At 44.4% G+C, this 27,923-nt stretch overlaps 1 protein-coding gene and 1 long non-coding RNA gene across 2 annotated transcripts in view; both read right to left on the bottom strand.

The window, feature by feature from the left end:
• Nucleotides 1-5,599: 5,599 nt before the first annotated feature.
• On the bottom strand, nt 5,600-13,123 carry LOC115589292 (E3 SUMO-protein ligase CBX4). Its single transcript, XM_030430138.1, has 5 exons — nt 12,793-13,123; nt 12,571-12,614; nt 12,002-12,067; nt 10,057-10,123; nt 5,600-8,295 (listed from the first exon to the last, which is right to left on the bottom strand). Exons 1-5 carry the CDS (start codon nt 12,859-12,861, stop codon nt 6,814-6,816), a joined length of 1,728 nt encoding a protein of 575 aa, XP_030285998.1. The 5' UTR covers nt 12,862-13,123; the 3' UTR covers nt 5,600-6,813.
• Nucleotides 13,124-24,883: 11,760 nt separating this feature from the next.
• The window catches only part of LOC115589301 (uncharacterized), a 65,737-nt gene continuing 62,697 nt past the window's right edge, over nt 24,884-27,923 (bottom strand). Inside the window, exons 8-9 of the long non-coding RNA XR_003985517.1 lie at nt 26,000-26,091; nt 24,884-24,901 (exon numbers count right to left, since the gene is read on the bottom strand). This is a non-coding gene — a long non-coding RNA (uncharacterized LOC115589301). The remainder of the gene's footprint in view (nt 24,902-25,999; nt 26,092-27,923) is intronic.

Raw genomic sequence — 27,923 nt, 5'->3', positions numbered from 1 at the left:
GTTCACGGGGTGGTCAACTTAAAAAGAAAAGATCTTGAGTCGGGTGAGATGACACCATGACGCGCGGCGTTCAGTGACCGTGTTTTATAGAAGGCGACTTAAAGAAAGCTTTTCATATGACGCAAAATGAAACCAGGAAAGATCAGCTGATGCAGGCAACAGGGACGCTTTTCATATTTGTTGGCCTTAAGGCAAGATGTTACCTGTCACCTCCCTCTCTGGTCATCTTCTGAGTGATCCGTTCAATAAAACATTGAAACAGGTTGCAGTTTGCCTCTGAGGTCTAGACATTACATAAACATCACCAGCTTTGATGTCGCCATTTCCTTTTTGGTGATGATGTTTGCCCACTCAACAAGAGTGATCTGCAATTGCGGAAATAATCTGTAGGCAGTTTGGCCTATTTATAATACACTAGCCAACGCAATGAAAGAGCCAGAATAGAACAGCAGGTAACACCAGGGCAAGGAGGGAAATGTCTTCTTTTTAACAAAAAATATAAGATGTAAACCTTGATTTAATAAAACAAAACAAAAACATATTAACCAATCCTTGTGCTGAATGTAAAAAAACCAAAAAACAAACAAAACGGAGTCACAATGAGGTGGCTGTGTGACATGAATAAGATCACTGTTTTGTTCACAGGCCGATAGGTAGCCAACATTTTCTAGCTCAGAAATAAAGACTAAAAAATATTTAGCCTTGATACAGTAACAGACAATGGCTCAGAAATGCGGACAATAGGCGGCAATATTTAAAAAAAAATAATAATAATTGTAGTTGATGATGACGATGGTGATGATAATAATAATAATAATAATAATAATAATAATAATAATAAATAATAATAATAATGATAGTAATAATAATGATGATAATAATCATAATAATAATGATAATAATAATAATAGCCTGAAAGGTAGGAAATAGAGTTTTATAAAATAGGAAAGTTACGCCTCCACAGACACAGTGGGATATTTTAGCAAATAGCCTATTCAGGTTATAAATTAAGATTCACAATGTCGGATAATTAGTTTAATTGTCAGAGGTGAGTGAGGAGAATATACCTCTGTTAAACCTTTAAACCGGGCTCATCGTTATTCATTCGTTTATTATTTCAGTTTTATTTAAATAATCAGAAAACGACACAAGTCTTTTAAGACGACTGCTTCATGCAGCTTGAATGGAGGACTGCCAGCCTCATTTCTCAGAGCGCCAAATAACAGTCAGGTTCATTGATCAGGTGTGTATCAACACAATGTGCCGGTATTTTCCTGTAGCCTATAGATCAGGCTTAAAGCAGTTTTTAACCGCGCGGTAGGCCTATTCAATGGCGACTGACGATTCACACACAAAACTAAATATGTAAATGTGAATACAGGAGCCTCCTGCGGTGATACATATTTAATCTGCAGAACGCACAGAAACCATTATTAAATATCCAACGTGTCTCTCTGAAGAGGCCCATCACAGTCTGCTGACTTTCTGAATTACAAACGTCGGTCACCGGGACCGATCTGTACGTCCCATAAATCAAACTTTATGTTTCTTAACTTTATTTAGTTCGTCAAGAAGATTCAGAATGTCAACACGCATTTCAAGAGAACCGAACAGAATCGCTATTTTGAATTAATGGTAAAAAAAAAAAAAATCTTCAAGCAAGATGAAATCGGGAGATTAGTATATGAAACGGGTTTTGCGTGAATTCAAGACAAGAACAACACTGACCGACGGGAGAAAGACTCGGGCCGACGGCTCCATTTAAACAACCGGCGGACCAAACACTTATCCCACATCTATTCTAAATTCCTCAGTGATGCGCAGTGATCAAGACAAAACCCATCGGAGATTTTCAAGGGTTAATGATTTTTTTTATTTATTTTTTTTACAATGGCCACTGGTATATTTTCATCCGCTCTGATTCATTCATCCTCACACTATATTTAGGCTAATATTTCTGCATCCGCAGATGCAGATGATTAATTAGTTGCTGCGTGCGCAAAGTGCACGACTCCACGGCGGACTGGGACCTCTCCCCTCTTCTCATTTGATCCTCATGAAGGCATCAAACGAATCTCATGCAGCTGATATGTGACATGACACAAAATCTATTCGTTCAGCCCAACAAATAGAAATTCTATCCAGAGGAACGGAGCTCAGGCTGTCTCCAAGGATCACAGTGCTTGCTACAACAAATGGGACTGTTATTCAAATCAGACCAGGTTAACCAGATCATTTTATTTTGGAGGGTGAGGGGAGAAAATCAACCACAAGTCATGTCATCAAAAGTTTGATTGTTGGACAATATGCACATTTTATACAGATTTAGCTGTAAAATGGAACGCCTCGGTAAATGCTTCATCGGCGCAGAGCACTGACTCATGCCTGTGAAGCCTGCAGTGGCTGTTTCCTGAAGGACGTTTGTCTCATCATGACATGATTGCCGGACGCAGTTTATAATTGCAGTCATTATTCCAGTCTTCCCTGCCGTATTTCTTTCCACTGTACCAAACACCCAGCGCAGACAGAAAGGGAAGACAGACGCACCTCTCACTCTGGATGCGATTGGTCTCGGCGCGCCTGCAGTGCAGCAGTGCTGCCGCCGTTTAAACACCATTGGTTGGCTTGTATCCGGGCAAGACGCGGGTTCTCGGTGAGCGCACGAACGGGAAATCCCTGCCGCACCACAAAGGCGGTGATATGGAAAATGCAGTAATATGGAAAGAGAAAGATGGAGCGAGGGTGGAGCATTCTTCGACCCCCTTTGAGCAAGTTTGATCAGGTTGTTATTGTGAGAGGTGAGATCATTAACACAGTGAGGTGCGGAGATCTTGATATGAAACAGCCGATAGAGACTGATGTTAAAGGTTGTTCCTCTTTTTTTTTCTCTCTTTCTTTGGGTCTTTCTCTCACACCCCTCCCCGCCCGCCTGACCTCCCTGTCAGGTTCAATCTACTTATTTAAAGGTAATATACGCGGCAATCGGAAAGGTGAGGTGGGGCAGTTTTATCGCTGAGGGTCTTGTCTTGCACACACAGGTAACCATCATGCATACCAGCTTTAAATGGGGCGTTTGCAATTGAGTGCTTCTCAAAAAAAAATAAAAAAAAATAGATCTCCACAGAGGCTACAGATCGCTGGTGAAAGCACCGGGCTGGTCTGTTTGGTCCGCGGACGCACCAGCCGCCAATTGTCTCCACACTGAGGATGAGCGGGTGATGTGGAGACACCGGAGCCCGCACAGGCCCTGTGTGTGTGTTCACTGGTGTCGAATCACAAATGCGGACTGACGACAACACGGGTGCGTCAGTCAGTGCGGGATAATTTGAGGTTTAGTCACCTGTTTGTTTGTCACCAAACTGGATACAGCCGGGCTTTCACAGCAGGTCACGGTTAGTCACTGTGAAAGCAGCTCTCAGGCTGCCTTTTCAAGCGCGGCGGTGCGCGCTCTGTTCGCGCTCCGACGACTGATCACCGGGGCAGAGTGAAGGGCTTATCGGTCTGCCATCGTCCTCAACAGATTCATTTAACCAACTACTAAACGAATCCTTGAGTCATTCTCATAGCAGGGTTTGTAAAAAACTAAAAAAAAAAAAAAAAAACGAAACAAAACAACAACTCAACAATGATTTTTGTCTTGAACACCATGGACACATTTTCACAGAATAAAGGAGCGCGCACGTTTATAAAAAAAAAAGTTGAGCTCATTATGAAGGTTATTTTTTGCACCGAGAATAGCGCAACACTCATTATTCATCATGTCCACGAGGGCTATCCGACACATTTTGCGCGTCGCAAGCGTTTGTGTTCTGGGGTGACTCGACTTTAAACTGTGGCGCAGATATGCACTCACGCTATATTTCTATCATCTAAACTGCAGGCCTGCTGGAGGGAACTTAGTAGAATGAACTGCCAGAAGCACCGGGCTTCTGTGGAGAGGCTCCCTGGATATATCTAACATGTGCTTTTGGAAAATCCACAGCACACTACCTGTGCGTTCACGGCGCACACGCGGGCCCAACTCAGTCACGCACGCACACATTCAGCATGAGCTGGCAGATAAGAGGAAGAGGAAAAGAGGGTGGATCACCAACACGACCAGTTCTTACACCATTTTATCCACTTCTGGTTTGATTTATCTGACAGGCAAACAAAGCCAGCTCAAGTTTGTTTCTTTCTGTTTCTTTTGTGCCTACAAGCAAAACGAGATACTTAAAGGAAATGGTCTTAAATCCTGCGGGGAATTTCCCGACGCAGCGTCTTTAGCCGAAACTGTCGCAATTTTATTTGTGCGCCGCGGCAGCTGCGAGGCGCCTCGCAGACACCAGAGAGGAGACGGTGGATGGAGCGGAGGGAGGACAGCCATTTTCTCTGCCGTTCCTCACATTAACGCGCGCAGAGAGCAGTTTTATTGGCGGGGCGTGCAGCCGAGGAAATGGTCGAGAGCTACCGTCTTCATCGCGTCGGTCGTCGAGTTACACGGCGGGTCATGTGCTCAGAGCGTCGGGGGGGAAAAAAAAGGCGGATATCAGTGTGTCCTAAACGTATTATTTAAAAAAAAAAAAGACAGCAGAGGTTCCTGTTCAAACGAAACAGCAGCAGTGTTTGGAGAGAGTCTGTGGACCGGAGCACGGAGCTCCTCCGCACACCTCTCCCTGCAGTTACTCCTCAGAGCAGCAGCTGTCTGCCTCTGCACAGGAGCGGCGGAGAGCTGAGAAATAGGAAACCGTGAAAACATGGAAATAAAACAGAAAGCCTCCGTCCTGTCGTTTGAGACGGACCCGGGGTCGAACCTGCGGGTCAAGCAGAGAAATCAAGCCTCCTCCCGCTGTGCGTGTCTCAGCGTGTCAGGAGGATTTACCCAAGAAACATCTGACACGAGCAGCTGCCCAGGTTCAAGACTGTCAACTAGTATCCGCGTGTAAGGGCCGGGTTATACAATCAATGGGGGACTGACTTTCCTTATTTAATATGCAGCAGTTAAATTATGACGATGATGATGATGATGATAATTATTATACAATCACCTCGAGATCTTTGAGGAGCTACAGTTGGACCAGAACACCCTGCAGCCCCCCTTTACAGTTCTGATCCCGTCAGATCTTGTTGCTGTTACAGAATTAAGCCGCAAACGTCTCTTCCAGGCGCTCGGCGGGCCTGTTGAACCCGCTGCGAGTGACTGGAATGAATGACGAGGCGCTGCTCTCCATATGTGGCAGCGCACCAGGCCCGACCTGCAGATATACAGCGTGCATACGAGGCACATAGTTGCTCCGGGCAGCCCATCTGAAAATAAACTCACAGGCTCTGTAATAATCCTCACGGCCCGCAGCCTACACACACACACACACACACACACACACACGGCCACGAATATAGCCATGTACAGATTTGGAAACTTATGAGGTAAGGTTAGCCGTTTAACAGCCTCATAGCTGCCGCCCATTCTGCTGAAAATCTTTAATTCTCGGTGGGAAGCCAAGGTCACATGTGAGGTCGGACAGCAGCCATCAGTTGCTTTTTTTTTTTTTCTTCTTCTTTTGGGCTGGTGTTGGATTACTTAAGTATAAAACAGAAACACGTCGCACACAAGTCCACGTACCATTTGCAAACAATTTTATTATTGCAAAATGTATCATTGGAAGCCTTCATTTTTTTTTTTATTATTTTTTTCTTTAAAGTCTGCACACAAAACATCAAAAGTGCATCTGATCAACGTTCTCACAGAGTAGGTCAATGCACCTCAGATCAAAAAAGTGCTGGGGGGGGGGCATGTATGACACAGGGGGACAGAGCTGATCGTGACAAAAACGTGTGCTTTTGTTGCAAAAGTTACTCAAAAATGTGATGCCATGGGACTTCAATCCTGCACAGAACGGCAAAACATGTCAGGGCGCCAGAGAACAGAAACATGAAAAACTGATTCATCGAGCACCCAGCTGGTGGGACTAATCTGTGGGATTACACAGCTCGACTGGCAGTGTTAACACAGATTTACGACTGATATAATTCACATGAAAAATGGCATTTCTAGTCACCGCGCTCCTGCAGAACATAAAATAAACAGTCGCAGGGTCGTAAAATCGACTGTCTTAACGCAAGTGACTTGTGCTCTGTATCGGACCTTGAGGTGCATGAATCAACAAACACTTGAGCTGTGAACAGAGATCAAATGAAAAGAGCGTATATCGAACATTAGCCGTTAATAATCTTTCAGTTTAAAACAATCTCATATTCCCTTTCAGCAATCCAAATCACATTTATCGACAGATAGGCGCTTCATTTTTCTCTATCCGCTTGTTTAAGCATGCCTAATGGCATAATCTGTCCAAGCAGCATGCATCCTTGTTTAAATCTGTCCATCTGTTAACACACACACACACACACACACACACACGCGCACAGTGTAATTTACCATGTTTCAATATAATTTTTCTTCCTTACAAAATTCTCCATAAAGCCTCCATTTGTTGAACAATATCTGAGACAGACAGCTGAGTGTATAATCAAATTACATCCATAGAAAAGTGGAGAGTATTTACAAGAGTTAAGAGCGTCTTTAACCTAATTTTGCTGTTTAAACTCAGTTTGAAATAGCTGAAATTAGATACTGCAATCGATAAAGTCTCCAGAAGTAACAACAGGTAGAGCTTATAAGAACAAATATGCAAATAACGCAATAAAAGATCTTCTTTCAACGGAACTATACAAAATGAAAACAACATCAAGGCTCCATTTGTACATTCAAGCATCTGAAAATACAAATATATCTCACGTACATTTATACAGTTACACAGTTGGGACCCAGTTTGGTTACGCCGTTACGTATTCCTTAAACGTGACAGTGAGGCAGTTCGTGGTAATGTCTGTGATCACTATATTCCCAAGGAAAGGCTGGAAAGAGGGAAACGTCTCCTCTTTTCCCTTTTCGTTGTTAGAAACAGACAATGTGTCCACTTTGTCCTTCTCTGTAGTCTGTTGTGTTTCAGTCTGAGGCTCTGTCTGTGTGTCCGTTTGTGTTTCAGCTCGTGTGTCTGTTTCATCCTGTGTGTGTGTTTCTGCTTGTGTTACAGGTTCCCCTTGTGTATATGTTTCAGCCTCGGTGGCCTTAGGCCTGGACTTGACAATGCTCAAGTCCATAGGTTCCTCTTGGTCTGCATACCCACAGTCCTGCAGTCCAACATGACTCTGGTGTCCGTTTTGGTGGGTGCTGATGCTTTGGGTGGGTGAAGGTACAGCGTTAGGAGCGCTGATGCTCCTGGAACTCAAGAACCTCTTACTACTCCCATGTCCCTCACCGTCCGTGTCAGAGAGGTGTCGCTTTAGTCCTTGAAATCCACCTTGGATCCCTCTTTTGTCCAGAGAGGAGGGAACTCCCCTATCCAAGGGCAGGGAGAGCAGATTAGGCTTGGTTGTCAATTGTAAAGGCTGATCCGCTGGAAGCTGCCCCTGACCCCTGACCTCAACATGTTTATCCTGTTCCGTCACAGTCGGCTCCATTTTGGGGGACTGCTCCTTTTCTTTGGGGCAATCCCTGATAAATCCAGAAGTGGGAACAGTTGGTTTGTCTTTGGGGTTTTTTGCAAATCCATTCATGAGGCCGAGCTTCTTGACGAGTCTCATCTTCTCAAGGTGGTTCTCCGAGCTGGTGTCAATTCCTTGCGGCGGCTTTTCCGCAGTTTCACAATCTCCATTTTTTATCTTAGCCGCTTTCATTCCGTTTTCCATGTACTTGCTCATGACGATAACAATTCGCCCGTTCTTGTTTTTGTTCTTCACGATCTTTAGCTTGCTGCTGCTGACACCGTTAGACTGTGGTGAAGCGTCCTCTTTAGGTTTGACCTTCTCCGGATCTTTGTGGCCATTGAGGTCTGCTGGAAGCTTCTTCAGCTCCATCGTAATATCCTTGACTTTGGTCAGGCAGCCGGAGTCCTTGTCCCGGACCCACTTTTGCTGCAGCACTGGGGGAAGGTTGTACCCCTTGTTGGCCAGCTCTGGAGCTTTAACCTCTCGAGGTTTAGCAAAGATGGGCTCATGCACCTTGAGGTCCGGCTGGTAGTGATGGTGCTTCTTGCTGTTAAGCTGATAGTAGAACTTCTTGCCGTTGGCCTGCTGCTCGGTCTCACGCTCCCTGCACAGTGGCTGGTACTGGTGGTGTTTCTTGCTGTTCAGCTGGTACTGCTGGCCCTGGGGACGGAGCATCTGGATGGGGCCGGTCTTCTGACAGCTGTCCTCATCCAGGGACGCTTCATGGAGGTCAGCCAGAATACTGGATCTCCGGGCGAAAGAAGGAACCTGTGAGACAGAAACAGTCATTTGTGTTGTTCAAAATAGCAGGATTCAATCAGTACTGCGTGAAGATTTGGTGAGTTTCTTGCGTTTTAAGATCAGTATTGAAAGTTAAAGGGTACGCCTCTCTGTAGGGCATTTTGATTAATGGCTCAACTGTCTACAGTATCTATACATGTGTCTGTGTCAGGCTACAACAAAAAGCCATGGTTCCTTGAGGCCCACGAGTTGCACTGAAGAAACTGTGTTTGGAATGTGTGAAGGGGCTCTTCTGAGGCCCCGACGAGCACACCGTTTATTTCAGGGGCCTTAGTCCATGTTCACACAGCCCTCCTACAGTTCCCGAGCAGCCCTTTCAGCCACGGGCCCAGCCGTCAGAGTGACATTTCAAAGTGTCTCCTGTGGCTGTGACCTCAGCTCGGAGGAATGTCACTGGCTGCTTTGTGTCCCGTCATTGACTTTATCCCATGTGTTACCACAAACACCCTCCTGAGAGGAACAAAAAACACTCCTCTGAGGGGTTCCCCTGGCCTTTAGACTGGTGATTGATGCGCTAAATGTACGATTCGCAGTCATTTAGTGACAACTGTTAGGTCAGGGATTTGGTCCCTATGAAATTTAATGGAGATAATATCTTCATGCATATTTATTGCTTGTAGTAAATCTTAAAATTTTCAATATTTAACCAGTCCTACAACCCAGGTTAAAGGGGCTGATTTTACACATGATACCCAGCTATCATAGGGGGCTACAATTCTGCCTGTGAAACAACTTTTATAGAAGCATGCTGTGGAAACTATCCATTTATAACAGAAAGTACGAAGTACAAAGTGGATGTGCTGAATGGAGTGTGGGGCTGTACCTAACAATTGTTTGCTCCATCAATCGATTAGTTTTTTGGTCTATAAAATATCAGAAATTTGGTTTCACAAAGCCCAAAATTAGGTCCTCAGATGTCTTGTTTTACCCCCCAACCCAAACATATTCATTGTCAAAGATATGCATCATGTCAGAATAAAATAAAAATAAAGATAAAAATAATTTATACATTTTTACATTTTAAAAGCCAGATTCAGAGAATTTGGATGTTTTATTTTTTTCCTGCTCTAATGGAATGTGTTCCATACCAGGCAGACCAATGCCTAACAATACATTTGAGATGCATTATGGCAAATGTAGGATCAACATTCCAGAGCTTGAGTCTATGGACTACAAGTCAGGATATCTCTGCCTTTTGCCGCTTTAATTTATATCTAATTTAATTATTTGTGTATCATTTCATGTCAGTTCCCCATCTTCATGGAAGTGCAATATTAAATCCCTGTAGTGCCCCTTTAAATCTGCCCCACATCAGAAATTCAACATTCTTTCTACGTCGCTTCCTGGGATTTGAGGGGGAATTATCCCTGAAAATGTTAATTAGGGATGATCAATTAGTCTAATTCTAAAAACTGTAACATGGCCAATCACAGAAGCTTTTTTTTGTTTTATGAAAGGTCAAATGTTTGGCAAATAGCACATCAATGAAGGAGTGTGGTGCTGCAGAGATGCAGAGGCCTACAAATCTTGTTGAACACATGTCACATCATCATGATTTTTTCAGTGTAAATGGAAAATGTGATGATCATTCTCATTTCTTGTGAATCATATTGGAATCGTATTCTGTCAAAATAATTGACAGAATACGATATGGTCTTTTTTACCACATCGTGCAGCCCTACTGATAACCAAGACAAGTATTAAGTAACCTTTTTTATCCTTTCTCACCTGAACCAGAAGGTGCTTGGGCTTGGGTCCTCTCTTGCGATATCCCATCAGCTGCTCTTGACGTTCCCTGTGGGAGAGGAAAACAACAGCCAATCAGTGAAACCATCTCGCAGAGATGAGTCGCCGTTGCATGGCAACACAACGTCACGGGTGTCTTCCTCAGGCTCAATTAGAAAACATGGAGCCCATGTTACAGGTTGGAGTTACACTTCCAGATGCAAAGTGATATTCATTCAACACATGTGGAAGTAGCATATATGTCATTATCATTATTTACATTTTCACAGAATCCTCGCCTGCCTGTAATATGGAATACCGTATTACACTTGTCCTTAACGCCTACAAAAAGGTAAACAGTGGCTTCAAATGAGGCTTCTTCCACCCAAAAACAACACTTATTCTCCTCCGTAATGTCCAAATCCAAGGTAAAGGATAAAGGCCAGCCCCTCTCTGACTTTCCTTAGTCTCCATGCAAGTCTCTCCAAGGCAGTAACTCAATACCGCAGACAGGAGTGATGTCAGTCCCCTCCCCCATCCTCCTCCCTCACATCTAATTACAATGACGACTCAGTGTATTTTCATAGCCTGGCATTCAGACGATTTGGCTCCCCGGAGAGACACGCAATTAGTTTCAATAAAATCCCTCCTCTTTGGAGAGAGAGAGGTAATTGCAGAAACAGACGCAGAGTGATGTCGATGTTTTGCTTTAACGTGTGACCCGCACCTGAAAGGTTGATATAAGCAGAAGCTGAGGGAGGCTCAGAGCAAAGCCAGTGACAGTTTTGCACGGCATGCATGCAAGAAATTCAATTACACCGTCCTTCATGTGGAGCTGTCTGCTCAGTCACTTATCACACCATTTAGCAATTAGCCAAGCAGTTAATTTCACCATGGTAGCCCACTTTAAACATGGACACAGTGTGCTTTACTAATAGAGAACATGAGGTGTGGAGGTTACTCTGGCTCGATTTTTGAGATGGTGCACTAACCTCAGATCTAACTTCAAGCGCGGTTTAGTTCCCTGCCCGCATTAATGTTCACTTCCTCTTGCCTTTCCCCTACATCATACGCAGATTTAGAAGAGACTTGCGCCATAATTCAAAGTCTTCCTCCACCCAAAAATGTGTTTTGCTTATTGTGATTTCACTTGAATGCTTGAGCTTCACTGTTTAGAGTCTGATGCCAGAAGGCTGTTTTCACATTCATTGGCCGCATCTGTGCTAACCTTAAATCGGAGTCTAAGATGCGGATGTACCAACAGGAATTTGTTACGTCACAGATGGTTTAGACACCAATGATGGTCAAAAACTTACACAGCTGTGATGCAAAATCTTGATCTGGGGTCTTAAGTTTGTTTGTATGTGTGTAATTAATGTTCCACATAAGTACAAAGAAAAAAAAAATTGTGTATCAAATGAACTTAGCAGTTAAAAGTATCTTTTTTTTATGATGAATAATAATTGGTTCCTTCATCATGTGGAAGAAGACACACAGGTGGTGTATCTGGTGACTGTGTGGTGGGACAGCAGGTAGCCCATTAGCACGATAACCTGATGCTCGAATAACTATCCTGTTACAAAAAGTAGCTGCAGCGTCACAGTGTGCTCTGCTAACTCTGACCTGAGTCTAACCCTAACTTGACCCTCTGATGACACCTATGTTAATCCAAATCCAAACCTGCTGGGAGCAGAATATCCACCCCTTTATCGAACACACATTATTTAGTTAGTTCATCATCAACATGAGATCATCCAGGTTGAGTGAGCGGGACGGTATCGCCTGTGAGTAAAACGTACAAAGAGTTCTTACTTTAAACACGCGGACGCGTAACAAACACTTGCATTGTGTGAAGAACTGGATATGCAGATTCATTTACACCTGTTTGTGTAACTCGTACCTTGGACCTCAACACTTGTGAGTCCTGTTTATCCAACTCCGAACTCACCTGTCTTGGAAAGCATCCAGCAGCCTTGGGTCCAGGATGTTTTCCTCTGGTTCCCACGTGTTGTATCTGTTCAGAGGGGAAGACGGTGAGCAGGGAGGACACACTGGCCTGTCAAACAGTGGCAGGCACTTGACTTTGGAATCATACCATGACTTGTTGACGTGTACATGTGTAAACAGCATGCTGAGACACTTGCACTCCCTGTGGTTGCACGTGTAATAAATCATGAGTAACTTTTACGCACGGCAGGGGGGGAGGGGGGGGGGGGAGGGTGTGATACAATGGCACAGCCCGCAGTCAGTTGCAGATATATGGTCGTTTCTTAAATATAGGGTTCAATTATAGACACATCTTCCTTTAATTGGCACACTGGGGATTGCATACATCGTAAAACCACATTCATCATCGGGGCTAACGCGTCGAGCGCCCAAAGCAAGAACGCGCAACCGCCCATTTGCGCGCCCACGCTCGCACGGATGAACACATTCACACACACACACACACACTTCAGTTTTGAATGTTGTGTTATCATCATGAGTGTTGCTGTTGTGTTGGAGAAGAGGACTTACTTTGGGGACCATCCTCGCCACTTGACCAGATACTCAACCCTCCCCTGTGAACGGAGAGAAACGGCATAATGAGCGTAACGTTACTTTACGCAGCTAAATGCACTCTGCAATGCACCGTCATCTTAGGAATCACTTGATAGGGGAGCGACAAAATACAACATCCGGAGAGAAAAGGATGCTCCTCTCCATGTGCATGTGTGTAAAAATGTCCTTGTGACAAACCTTTCTGCTGCGCTTCTTCTCGATGCTCTCCACCGCAAAGACGTGCTCTCCCGCGGCGGGTAGCTCCATTTTCCGATGCGAGAGAAGCGGCTCTTCTTGTCGATTTTCCCTCTGCTTTCGCTATCCGACACCTTATCCTCGCTTTCGGGCCGTTTTTTTTTTTTTTCTTCCTGCTGCTCCTCTGATGTGAAACACAAGAGCCCCCCTCCTCCTCCTATTTTCACTGCGACTCTTCCCTCGCTTTCCCCCTCGGAGAGACTCGTTCTGCAGGCGAGTTGGAAACGCAGCTAGAAAACACTTCATGCAAATAGCCGTTGACGTGACGTCAGACGAGGGGGAGGTAATAGGGGCGGGGGTTGTTCCCGCGCTGCTTTCAGGCGCTGTCGGAAAAAAGTGGAATCACGACTGCCATCGCGTTAGAACATGTAACAGAACTCTAAATAGTATAATACTCTCGAATAGTCGGTTTTTCTGTGCAAACTGAAACAGAAAGGTGTGACATTTAATGTGGGGATTATTAAAAATAATTACACGTTACATTAGCTGGGTTTTATTTTATCTATACATTGGATGTTTTTTTTTTACATGTACTTGAACTCATGTTTTAATTTTCATTCCTGTCGATACATAAGTTATTAAGCCTTATTAATTAACATACACTTGGCCTGTTCTTTTTTTGCTATGGCAAAACCATAAAACATCGCACATGTATACGAAAGGGAGTCCGGACTGGTACCATTTTAATTTTTGACTCCAGTTTACTTCCCTCAGTCTTCTCTCCGTATCTAAGAACGTGTGGAGTTTGATGACAGCTTCTGTCTTGTTTGGTTGTAAATAAAAACCCACATATACGCCAAACGACTCAGGAATGCGATCACATGTAATAATCCTGAGAAATATTCTTTCTTATATCCGGCCGAAAGCAATTCAATTTGCTATAGATCAGCGTATGACTTGCAGTTCTCCAAAGTACGAGCTGAGGTGAGACCCTGAACGGCACATGTCTCCCTCCTGTGTAGCTGCATGTGAAGCGAGATCTAACTGCAAGAGGGTGCTATGAAAGAAGAGAGTGTTTCATAGTGGACCGTGATGGCCTCAGTGTGCTGCTCACCAACTCAACTGTGGCAGCACGGCGAGGCCTTCGGCTCACTGTTGTATTTTGAATAACAAACGAGTAGGCTGGCGTCATTGGACATATGCTGCTATCTGTGCGCGTTCAGCACCACCTACAGAGCGGCCCGACATGTATTCATGAGCCGGGGCGTATCATCCCGCTGGGTTTACTAGTCATTATGAACAACCAATATCACAAAACGAATTCTTCCATGTAAAGTCACAGCAGGCCCAACCAACGTCAAGGCCAGAGCCTGTTAGAAACTGATTTATCACCGCCACCGTAACAAGGCCTCGTCTATCACGCGGAATCCTGGAGAAATAGGACAACAAATTCCACCCGATGGCTCTAAAGCATCGGATAGAGCCGCCTCTGTTGGATGATAATGCGCCATGAATCATTGCCCGTGTAAAGTTAAATTGCGGCCAGAGCTCGGCCGCTGTTATGCGCATTACAATGAATAGATTTCCATATCCTCTCTGAGTCAAGGTCACACAAAGAGATGACATCTCAGATGGCACCGTGTCGCGGGGATTTTCTGGCGGATTTTCGCGGTGTTAAGAGATAGCCCCCTGGTTGTGTGGCGGCCGATGTAGGTCAGCATCCTCTAACCCCGCCGGCTTTAACTCCAGCGGGGTTATTTCTGACTGCGCTGCCCCCGAAAGGACAGGCACCAGCCGGTTCCGTTATCACTAGGCACGGAGAGCGCGCAGACATGACTCACGGAATGAACCAGCTTAGGCCTGATCTACAGGGGCACACAGACCTCTGGCAACAAAACCTTCAGATTCGCCTGAAAATCCCGGCGCACACGCTTGCGCTCGAGGACAAATTATTTTAAAACGTTGGCGGACAAAGAAGAGGCTCACAAATCGCTCGTCCAGGTGTTAACCGCCACTGGCTCATTTAACCAGCTGTTAATTGTTATTCATTACGCCTATATCTGCAGCGTGGGCGCGATTTCGATGTCTTGCTTTCAAAATAAAAACGTTAAATTGTCCATTCATCCCTCGTTGCATTGTTTCATTCGCTTGGACCAAATAAAATTCAGCAGCTGAAGGGTTAAAGTGCAGGGTTACCGCAGGCTGCGGCGCTCGGCCTATTGCAGAAAGGCACGACTGTCTTTCCTTATAAGGCAATGAGCGCACATCGGCGGGGAAATGTCTCATGAAATAAACCACTCAAATACATTCACTCTTGTCTGTTTGCTTTGGATGGCGTTTCGCGAACACACCGGCTGTCAGATGATCCATTTCTTCTTCACTGGTTCTCTCTCTGCAGCGCGGCGGGGGCTCTCGCGCAGCAGCTTCGGCGCGCGCGCGCACAGGGGCGCAGCGCCACGCGCAGTCTGCTAATTCAGCTGCGTCATTCCTAAATTAACGACGAGCGAGAGAAACACGCTCGTTCATTAGGACCTGAGCGGGGGGTCGATGGAAGCTGTCTGTCTCTCAATAAACACCGGCCACGGAGCCTTATCAGGCGAGCACGCGAGCGTCCAAATGTCACCTGTCTGCTCCTCAGCCCGCCGCGCGGCATGATGGGCTCACAGATAACAGTGTTATCACATCTGGTATCTCACCTGGTCACATATCACACCTAAGCCACCGACATGAGGGCTGACGACTGCCATAAAGGTTGACTCTCAGAGAGTCCACGCGACAGTTTCTCTAAATGTAGGAGCTGTGGGAACATGGCACGTGCTCCAGGGGCGGATGGAATGTGATGCAGCACGTGCGCGTGTTGTTAATGGTACACACAGAAAAAGTTGCCCTGAGCGGCACCGCCAGCCATCACCCGCACACCGTTCAACGTTTTACATCGAGATAAAAAAAAAAAAAAAATCAGTAGGTGAACACTTTCAACTCCAAATGAGCCTCCGTTCATTCAGCCGCCTAAAGCACGAGCTATTCCATCATATTTCGATGTCAACAGAAGAACAGTGTGTGGGGAAGTTATTAAAAAAAGAAAAAAAGCAAAGCGCAAGCAACACAAAACCCAAACACGTGACGGCCAGAAGCGAACGAGCAGGTCCGGCGTCTTCCGATAATTCCGATGTAAACGCGCATTCATATTTATCTCCCATCTAATCTCCTCCTCTAGCCATCTTTCAATACAAAGTTCAGTGAGTGCAGTTTGGTTATTTGGGGCTATTTTCTCTGGAAAAATACGAATGTCCCTTTCTGACTTCACTGTCTTCTTTCTGTATTTAAGAACAGTGACAGTGTCTGTTCTATAGAGCAGGTGTGAGCTGCCAAACCGCTGAAACTGACTTAATTACATGAAGAGACTTGCTGAAGATGATCATTTCCCCTCAGTAAATGCAGCACACCTGACAGGAGAAGTCTACCGAAAATCACAGAGAAAGGAGGTGATTTTAAAGATTATTATGAAGGAAGGACATTTAACAGTCACCTCTTTTTACATTCGACAAACCTGGCATTAACATTTTGTTAAAACCATTAGGTTAAAGAAGTCGTAATATTAAATAAATCATTTTGTTTCCTTTGGCACGTTGTTTTTCACCTGTAGCTCAAGTGCTTGCAGACATTCCTCAGTTTTAAGTACGTAAACTTTCGTCTGCACCTTTTACAAGTTAGATAAGACGATGACGCACCTCTTCTCATCTGAAGCGCATGACTGCTGCTGAGGCATCATGTCATTAAAGGGAGAAGTTCAAATGGAAAAAGTGACATAGTGAAAGTAGGAATCAAGTTATTGATAACATGTAAGGGGGATGGAAACGCACAAAGCAAATGGAAAAGTTTGCTTTAAAAATGTTCAAAATCTGTCAGAGGTGTGTTTGAGACTGCTGACAGTTTGACACAGGGCATAAATTACGGTAAATGTGTTGTGCTGAATAAAAACACACACACACATACACACACACACACACACACAACCCTACTTTGATACATGACACAAAGGGGAACTGAAAATCTTCACGAGTGTTTGTGAGGAGGGAGGAGCAGCAGGTGATCAGGAGAGCTGATGTTTAAGGACAAAAAAATCCATGGATCCAGTGACGCCACAGCTCGCCCTGTCAGTGAGAACATCCGATTAGGATGACATTTCCACATAGGAAAAAATGACGCTCTGTCTGCGTCACAGCACCGGGCTATGGATCAAATGTCGGCAGGAGAAAATGCAGGAGGACGGAGGGAAGACAAGGTGTCGTGAAGCAAAGTCCAGTGGAAAAGATGTGATTAATAACAGTGTTGTTGACGGGACAGCAGAAACATAGACGTGTAGCTCCAAATCAGCAAGACTTTAACCACAGAAGGAAAAGTCTGTCTAAAGCATGACGTTTCTTAAAGACTTCTTGACCGTTTTGCCTCAGCGAGGACTGAATTCTCTGAAGAGGCATTTATTCACCCAGAATGAAAAGAACTTTGATTATAATTACGTTCCCCTACAGAGCATTTTTACAGCAAACACGTGGGCACAAAGCACAGCTGACATCTCTGGAGAACATCTGAGTAGTGATGAAGAAAATTGCTTTCTTGTTACTTAAAGATTTTATACACTTTAAAACATCTAAAGGTTTCTTACATGGATCCACAACATGGCAGGAAATCACCTGACTAAATGGACTAATGGACTAAACCTAATAATTCATGACTTAATTTCCCATTTTTTTCCACACTATCCTTTAACTTCAGCTAGAAGACTACACACAGCTAGAAGACTACACACACTCCTCTTTAGCAAAACCAGTTAGACAAACTCAGAATGCCTGATACATAGAAACACAGGACTGTTTCCTTAACAGCTCCTCAAAGTGTGACAGTTAAAGCTGATAATACACCGAGTGCAGCGAGCCTAATGTTATTATAAGTATTAAAACAGTGCAAAGGTCTCAGTCGTCGTCCGTCAACGGTCACAGCGTAACAGCCCCAACTGTCATCACTCCATTTCGTTTTATACTCAGCTGGGACCCACGCAAGTGCTTCAGCTTCTTTTTTTTTTTTTCCCTTTTTCTCAAAGATCAAACAGGTGAGTCACCACCTCACTGCAGGCGGCCTTTAATGCACCTTTAAAGACGGCTCAGCCTGCGCTCATGACGTCGTTTATTGCCTTTTGTAGCAGTGACGGGCTGGGAGAGAGAACCGCAGAGCTGTGAACTGAAGAGATACTTGAAATTGTTCATTCTGACACTATTGTATTCATTTTTGAACAAAACACCTGTCAGATATTTTATTATCTGATTTGACAGCTGATTTTTTTGTAAATGATTGATGGCACACAACTCAATCATGTCACTTCATGAAATTGAAGGTAAACCGTCGGTCAGTGAGCAGTTTGATCACTCAATCGTCAGGATTTTCTATTTATCAGGCGGCCGATGGGCTGGATCTGTCTTTATAACCTGGTGTCAGTAGAAACAGTGACACAAATGTCTGTTGTTCCAACCTAGACACACACTGGTGGGAGTGATGTGGTGCGTATTGAGGCTGATTTTAAACAGCAGCGGCTTTAAATGAAGGCGCACCGCTTACGTCACGCGTCTTCAGAGATTTGCCCTTTGCAGCAGCCACAAAAGGAAAATGTAATCGGCAAGAGCTGACTCTAAACAATTTGATTTCCCGCTGTGCGTTGGCGAGTGACAAACGTTTTTAACCTGCCGAGGTGACAGAGTCAATCCTTCAGGATTCATGAAGTCCCCCTCGTCACCTCTTCCTCTGCGTCGTATTCAAATGTTTTCAGACACAGAGCGAAAGCTGCACACACATTAGAGGATTAAAGACACAATTCTGATATTTAAGTTGTTTTTTTTTAAATCTGTAATGTAATGACGTTGAAGTTAACAGGTCCACATGACTCATGGGTGAAGTGAGTGTCATGGGAGGATTTTTCACTCAACCTCTCGACGGTCTTTGCGCTTACGTCAACGCTGCGTGTGCTCATGACACAAGCTGTTTGCGTTTCCTCTGCATTTACACAGAATAGGAGGTAAGATCTACATCACAGTGACTCAGACTTCTCTCTCGACGTGATAAAGATGTGTGTGTGTGTGTGTGTGTGTGTGCGCGCACGAACGTCAGAGGCAGGTAGCAGTCATGATTGTCTGTGCAGTGACCGCTGTGCTCGGTGACTCACAGAAGGAAAGTCTATAATGGATCTTGCGTTGATAGTGACGTGGGTTAAGCCTCCCTCATGCACCACACACACATATACACACACGCACACACACACACACACGCATAGTGAAACTATTTATCATATCTATGAATTTTCTGAGTATCTGCGGTCCATAGGGAGTCAACAGTGCTTCTCCCCGCCTGCTTGACTAACTCACAATCAGCTGTGCAAAATGACGTAAGCTCATGAATGTGAACATTGATTTCAGCATTTGGTTCATGAGCCCAGCTTCCATTACCAGCTCAGTTCCTGGCACAGCATATAAAAGCAGGAAGCCAAGTGGGCAACAACAGGTTGAACCATAACGTGACGCTCACTGGCCTGTTATTACTCCACCAAATGACTCCTGGGAGGTGTAGCTCTTTGCGGCAGCATCCTCGTCTGCAACCCCTTCAAGGCCAATTGTGTCGATGAAGAGCGGCATAATTGTGCGTCTGGCAGGGAGTGGCGTGGGCGACATGTGTGTTGATGGTGGGGAGAGGCTGCAGGAGAGACAGAGACAGCAGCTGAGTGGAGTCTGGAGTGGACACATGGTTTCATTAGATGGTCGGGTCAGCAGGTCAAGCAGGGAGCAGACATGTACACAACGTACACCACCAGTCAGACACACACGCACACACACAGAGACACAGAGAGAGAGGGAGACGCACACACACACACACACACACACACACAGACAGAGGGAGACACACACTGTGTGTGTATGTAGAACAGGCAAGGAATTCACTTGGCTGGCAGAAATCCTGTGAAAATAAGGACACGTGAGAAAGTCACAGAGAAGCGCCAAGCAAAACTGAGCTGGAACATGTCACAACCAGACGGCCAATTGATTTAAAGCTGTACAGCACGAAATAGTTGTTTATACTGACACACTATTTCCCACAAGCTCTGGCAGCCTTTTTACGCTGATGCTTTTACCGGCATTGTTAAAACGCACAAATCAGCATCAACATGTGCTTAAAACTCGAGTTTTATGGAGGATTTGATTTGTTGAGCCAGGCGAGCTAAATGTTTTTGGCAAAGCAGGAGAGGGGCTCTTAACTCTCACTCATTGCAGATTTGAATTTTATGACATTCTTCCCTGATGACATTGGTTATTTTTATTTAAACGATCACGATGGCAAATTAGCAAACCAAGAATTAAATAAATAGTCAAATCATATTCCAGCCAGTTACCTTTAAACACGTCTCATATTTACCACCAAAAGTTGCTGCCACCAAGCGAGGCAGTTCCGTGATATTCTGCTGATGTAAGTGGGGAAACTGTTTATTAAATGAAAGTAATCAAGCGAAAAACACTTTTCTATCGATAAAGGCTGTAGATGAAATGTGTGGACGTCAAACAAGACAAACCACCATGACAGAGACTGTAGCACCCAGATCTCTTGCTCAGCCCTGAAAGAAGCGAGGGAATTGGATTATTTATAGACGGTCAGTGGAAACGTTACTGTAGCATAAATCACAAAGTGATGAAGGCACGCTTGCCTATTTGTGTGACAAACTGTGTGTGTGTGATTTAAATTAAATGTCTGGCGTGCAAACTTTACTCAAAATATGAAGTTGAATACGTAATAAAGAGCGCGCGTGTGTGTGATGACAGAAAACAATCACACTTGTTTCTTTTTTTTTTACAATTTTAACTTTGCTTCCAGAATTGTATTGCTAAAAAACAATAAAATGTGGATGGGAAGTCTTGTGACATGCGTTGCAAATTTTAAGAAAGGCTTCCATGAAATCAGATATTTTAGGCAGACATAAGGACACATATATCAGCAAACATATTTGGATCTAATAATTTGAGACAACAGCAGCAGGACAGACTGCAGAATCAGGTGAGCCACCTTGAGGGGCCCGCTGAAAGTGACAGCGGAGGAACTCAACAGTGTGTTAAAAACTGCTAGAAGCGCACACATCGGCACAGACAGTGAGAGTCAGAGGACGGAAAGCTCCGAACCGGAAAGATGCGCGCAAACCCAAACGGGACACCCTTTGAGGTGAACATCCAGAGAGAGCTTTCCGCAGAGAGCAGCTGGCCGCCAGAGAGGAGGCCTTCAAAAAGGAGCCGTGCTTCAAAGGAGGAGAGAAGCTCCAAAAACAAGCTCACTGAAAAACAGGACTATGAAAAGGAGCGGCTGGGAAGCGCTCCAGAGAGGATCAGGCTGGCCAAGATCGGAGATTCTAAAAGGAGCAGAAGAAGAAGAGATTCAGTTGTCCTAGGAACAAGAACCACGATGGCAGGATTCTCTCTGACGTCCTGCACAGCCACCATCAACCCTCCCTATCTTATAATTATTGGAACTAGTAAATTAATGTAAATATGACCCAAACAATAGCTTATAAAAGCTAATAAAAATGACAGAGTAGGCTACCGCTGTATAGCAGAAGGAGATGTGGTTTGCCCACAAGTGATGCAGCCTTCTATTAGACGAAGTCTGAATAGATGGATGGAGGCACCACCTTCACATCTGCAGACCCAGAGAAATGTCCTGCGTGAGCCCACATTTTTGGACGAAGATAAAAGAATGAAGCACAAAGTAAAGATGTCATCAAAGTCTTTGGGAAAAAAAACCCCCATCTCGAATAGAAAAGAGTTGTGAGTTTTTGGGCTGCAGCTTCAAGGAAGGAAAGGAAAGGAAAGGAGGAAAGTTGCTCAGTTTGATGTGTTAAAAGTGGATACAATGAAAGACAGTCGCACAGATGGCGCCTGTTTTTTTGTTCTCCGCAGCTTTAAGGGATTCCTGTCATACTCATCACCTCAACCACTGTTAGCATTTGAATGTGAAAAAGATGGAGGAAGACTTATTATCAGGGTGCTGGGATGATTTAAACTTGTGTCTTGTGAGAGGCACAGTAAAAAAAAAAAAAAAACGGAAGTCAAAACTGAAGTGTTAGCTGGATCCTACACTTCCCATAATGCAACCTGATAACATCTTTCTTTAGACTTCCCCTTTCTGGTAAATGCCCCTGTCTCTCAATTTCCACACCTCCACTTGCAACACAAGCTTTCTGTCAAATATCTGTAGTCTCTACACCCGGGGTAAGACCATGACTAGATTAATGTGTTCAGGCTAATCCCAATCCCAACAACAAGCACTTATAGGATGGAAGATATGTGATTTAACAAAATTTTTTTAAGAGTATGCCCCACGTAAGTGCCAATATCAAATCAAATCATAAAGCCCATAAAACAGGACTTGTCACACAGGGTCACAGTATGAGCAAACAATGAAAAAAGCACCTGGATCGACACTTTGGTGGAACAAAATTCCAATTAACAAAATTGTCAAACCAACTGACACACCATGACCCTCGGCTTCTGTGACATCGGCCTGTTTATTCTCACACTAGAGAGCTCAGCTGCATCTCGTCCTCAGTGGACAAAGTTTGGACCGTTCCTTGGCGAGGGAGGGTTGTTGCCTTTTCCTATTTATTTCTTTATCTTTTATTTTCCCCCTTTCCTTCATTCTACGCTATATGTCTTGTGCATGTAAAAGGTCTGTGTCAATGAGAGCTCCACTCTCCCGTAGAAAACACTGCTTCTTCAAGATGTCTCCTCTGATGTACCTCACAGTTGTTCTATAGGATGTCATACATCACTGGACTCATCTTCCACAGGGGTTTCTTGTCTTCAGAATGTCCCAGCAGACATCTCCAGGAAGGCATTTTTAAATTCTATGCTTTACTTTAATTCAAAAATATCACTTTCAGCAGTTCGATAAATACAAACCCTGGCCTACTGAGGCTCCTGTTAGTGGAAACACAGTTTTGTTCCCTCACATACATGTTAAGATCATTACAAAAGTTAGGAAGGAGCCCTGGTCTTTAACTGAAAGGACTGACACATAAACCTGACATATCTTGTTAATGGTTAAAAGATACTGAAAATACTTCAGTAGGAGCTGCACTGAATGAAGCGTGTCACATCGCGCTGTGTGCATTGGACCTGTTACACACAGTCATAAGAACACACTATCAAACAACAATGAAATCCTCTCAAAAGCTGCCCTGAAATCTGACTCTTAAAATAAATCATCAACCACTGTGTGTGCACATGAGTGTTTATGTGTGTATGTAGTCTTGACTGAAAGCTTGCCTGAGAGGAACCTTGAAGTCAGCCACACGAGAGGATGCTGATATAGGAGCGGCCTCCCTTCCGGCTCCTCTGGCAGCCTTCTCCCCTGTTGGAGTTGCTGCCGAGGCAGCTGGAAGCCAGAGCTGCTGTGCAGCCTGATGATACCCCAGCCCGGAGATAACGGCAGGAAGGCGCTGTGTGAGGAGGCGGACGAGGAGAAGGAGAAGGGGAAGGAGGAGGACTGCCTCCCTCAGCCCTACAGACATAGCCGCATCCCACGGAATCCATCCAAGGTGACAGCGAGAGAAGTGGTGGTGTGTGGTGGGCCTTGGGCAGGGCGATGGGAGGAAGGGAGGTGGAGGCTGAAGGATAGCGAAAGAGGAGTGAGAGTAGATTTTCTCACTTATTGGCTTGTGTTTATTGTGCGTGCGTGTGTGATCATGTGGTGTAAATGTTAAGAGCGGCCTGCAGCCATGCTGACAGTGCACTGCAGGGGGTGATTAGGGCTGTGCCATCCATCTCACGGGCTGACTCCAGCAGCAGCAGCAGCAGCACAGCAGCAGCAGCAGCAGCAGCAGCAGCAGCAGCGGTGGTGGTGGAGAGAGAGAAGGGGCCTGTTTGGAAGACATGATGGAAAGGAGGGGTGGATTACTAGCCAACGCTGATTAGCTGGCAGCTTAACGACACGCTGTGTTTTCCATCTCATCGTCAGCACATGACCTGGGGCTGACGGGGGGAAATGAAATGGTATTTTTGATTATTTGCAGAGAGAAAGAGAAAGTGGAGTAGGGCTGGTAGCTGGGACATGAATATTCAATTCAGGCAATTACAAGATGTCCTACTTGGAGAGGGATAAGTGATGCGACACTTTACTGCCATGAATGTAGTCATTTTATGGTTCATTTTCTATACATAATCTTCAATGATTTATTTATGAGTATACATAATTCATTTTTAATGTATTTAATGTATTATGTATTGTTTTTGTGTTTTTTCATTTCATTTCTGTATTTATAACAACATTTGGAGTCTAATGTTTAAAAAAAAAAAAAAATCCAATTAAAGAATCCTGATTTATTTTGGCTGTCTTTGTTCAATTCCTTTTTAATAAAAAACACATTGCAGCTATTAAAGAGTCCCCTGGATCCTTCATAATAATGACATCACTGTTAAGTATTGTATAATTTAAAGTGTCTTCTTTCTGATGCTGTGCTTCGTTTTTGTTGTCTAGTGTAAGCCAATTCAGTCTTGGCTATGTGATGGTTAATCAATCGAACTAGCTCAACACATTTATTTATCATTTTACAAATGCACAAATTAAATACATTTCAGTAAAAATCATGCAGGAGAAGAGCTGCGCTGCACGACCTCAGTCCACTTTTCCATCAATATGACTGACTGGATTCAAATGGGCTGTTTTTATAATACGAACGTTCTGCCACACATTTTATTAAGCCAGCGCCATTCTCTCAGAGATGAATGCGATTGTGGCGTGGTGCTGACTGAGTGTCGTGCTTAGGAGGATGAATGGCAGCGGCGGATCTGCGTTTTCTGGCTCATTGCTTCGAAATGACTCTCCCGGTGTCATTGTCAACGAGAGCTGGGAGAGGGAGGATCTTTATCTTTCTTCTTTCCTGCTCCTTCTCCCTCTCTCAGTCGCAGCTCTGTCTTTTCTCTCTCACCTCGCCCTCGCTCTCTGCCAGGCTTTTCTTTTCATGCCTCTTTCTCTCTCGCTCTCCGGTCTCGGAGCAGGGAGCTCCCACGTCACCGCTTCCCTGGAGCTGCTGGAGTGGGGGATGGGAGAGAGGGAGAAGGGAGGAAGGGAGGTAGGGAAGGAAGGAGGAGGGAAGGGAGGGTGAGCAGATAGTCTGCCAGGCTCGTGGGGAGGCGGTGGAATTCTGCAGGTTGCCACGGTGAGCCAGTCGATAGTGCATTGAGCCACTTAGCTGCCACATGCACAAACCCTTTCTCTGCCCTTCACCTGTTAGACAGGGAAGTGTGTGTTGTGTGCATGTGCTGTGGATCTGTAATGTTTACTAAACCCCGCCCCCTTATTGTTGCTATGCCTGCCAAGCTTTTCCTCTCTAGGATGGCACACACTGCCCACAATTACAACAGTGGCAGATTTAACTCTCCATGCTGACTCTTAATATAATAGTATAATAATGTAACAAACGCGTGGAGAAACAAGACAGAGACTGAAATGAATGCTTTCTTGTTCAAATAATTTGGTTGAAGTGCCAAAGGGCCGGACATTTACAAATTCCCTGTGTCTGCTGTGTAAAACTCAGAATTTAAATATGTTAAAGGTCAAATGTGTGAGAAAGCTGCCACCCCAAAGAATCAGTGTTTGACAAGCTGGGAATCAAAAATCCACCTACTTACAAACCATCAGCACCAATCTAACTAACGGGACCTTTATAACGATGCAATTCTTCTTTTTTCCTTTGCTCTGTTTAGAAGTTTTCACAATTGAAAAAGAAACATTGAGTATACCTGGAAAAAAACACATACAGTCTCATGATAGAAGCAGGCTGTTAGTGTGAGTCCCTCTGCTTAACAAACTGGGTTATACTTTTATAATGAAATAAGAGTATTTTCTGATTAGCAACAGACATAACCAAAATATGAGCTAATTAGCCTATCGACAAAATCATCAGTTGGATGGGTCTGATGTCGACCAAGCAAACCATGTTTCGGGTTAAATTTTCCAAATACAACAAAGTAAAAGACAGAGCGGCTCCTGTTATGTTACCCTGGACTCTGATACAGTAGACTGGCTCCAGTGCAGTGGATGTGCCTGTACCTGACCTTTTTTACACAGCTGTGGTGTGTAACACATTTCCAAACACTAGCAGCCATTGTTATCGATGCAAACTCACACTCGGACCGCATCGTGACGTGCGCCATCGTTGGTTGACATGTCAATGGATCAGGATGCGCCACCGCCCCCCATCGCCGGCACACGTCAACTCTACAGAAAAGACATTTTATTACATCCTCTGGTTCGATAAGAAGTTGCCATAACTACATTTTATGTCTGTGCGACAGTTTGGGTGTCACCATTACATCATTACACAGCAAATGTGTGTTGCATTTCACCCCACAAAATAATGGTATTCTGTCCCTTGGCGTTGGAATTACCACTGGGTTGCTTTCATTAGTGAGCTAGTTAGCCGGGCATGCTTAGATGAGCAGCTAACGTTACAGCAGATGAAAACACAGTTTAATGAATCCCCTCTATTTTTGCACTTAAACACACCATCTGTCAAAGTCATTGCTTAATGTCAGTCATACTGTAGTGACATACACACTACGCGAACGTATTGCAAACTCCAAACAAGACAGACCTGCCTAGTTACAGTCACTAAGCTATCACTGGACAGTAGCTATCAGTAAATTACAAAGAACCCATAACCAAACAGATGATCTGGACACACACACACGCACACACACACACACGCACGCACACACACACACACACACACACACACACACAGACACACACACACACACACACACACACACACACACACAGTCCACATCTATTATCCGCCCACCAGCAGCAGCAGCGGACAGGAAGCAGAGCTCATGAAGGCCGCTGTAAGTTGGATTAATGTTCAGTGGAAACTTCACATCTATGTGTCACGAGGACGACCCGCCTGTTTTTATTGTATTTTATTCTCTCACTCTCTCTCCCTTTGCGCGCATGTGTGAGTCCACATTTGAAGGGGGCACTGTGCTTGTATGAATATGCCTGTCTTTTGTGTGTTATGGAGTGCAATATGTCCGGATCATTAATACGTATGCAATTCTACTTGTGGCGGAGAGAGAGAGAGAGAGGGAGAGAGAGAGGGAGAGAGAGGGAGAGAGTGATCTGCTAACTCTTCCAATGTCATGCAAATTACGAGCTCCGGGCCCGCGTTGAGGGAACAAGGCCACTGATTAGAGTACCTTGCACTGTTGCTGCGCGCCACTCAATGATGTCCTGTGGGGGAGCAAATTTGCTTATTGTGATTGAATTTTATTTTTTTGGAGGGTGCTACATGGTGTGGGGAAGGAGACTGAGGGGAAAGGACAAGGACAGGAATTACACAAGGAATCTGAATGAAAGAATGAAAATGGCTGCCATGCTGCGAGTGATTTCGAGAGCCTTTTAAAGGAGAAGGCTTATTATTGAGTGGTTTTTTTTTTTATAATTTTCTTTTTTACTGGTTTTCCAAAGCGAAAGGAGGAAATTTTTATTATCGTCTCTTCAAATATATTTTTTTTCATAAGTAGTAAATTCAAAGGATGAAAAACAAATTAAGAAAACACATCAGTGCGCCACACTGTTGAGTGTTCTTTTAATGTGTGACCTGTTTTTCCATTAGAATGAGCATGGGGACTGTAGTTTATTTTGAGTCAGTCTGACACACGGCGTCCTGCTGCTGTACTCATTAATGCACCAAATGTGTATTGATACACCGCTGAAAATAGTCCCCAAGCCTTATTATATTCTGTTTGCTAAAAACCACTGTGCCCAGCGGTGTTAGGAATTTCCTGAGGTATTTCTAAAAAAAATAATATAAAACTTCTTTAGTTTTAAGTATTGGGCACTGAGAGAGATTTCTGCACTGCAGAGAAATCTTAATTCACTGTTGGTTTTGGTCTTTTCCTGGGATTTGTCAGCGGTGTGGAAAATATGAAGTATACCTGCCATATCCTTGAAAACGGGATTGAACAATGTTTTGTGCCAATCAATACAAACAGCTTGGAATGTTTTGATAGTAATTGTGAATCCTGGTTAAAAAGACAAATCTAAAG

This window comes from Sparus aurata, chromosome 1 (assembly GCF_900880675.1).
Source record: "Sparus aurata chromosome 1, fSpaAur1.1, whole genome shotgun sequence".
Lineage (NCBI taxonomy): Eukaryota > Metazoa > Chordata > Actinopteri > Spariformes > Sparidae > Sparus > Sparus aurata.
The sequence above is the reverse complement of the archived record's forward strand: the minus strand, read 5'-3'. Positions and strand labels throughout refer to the sequence as shown.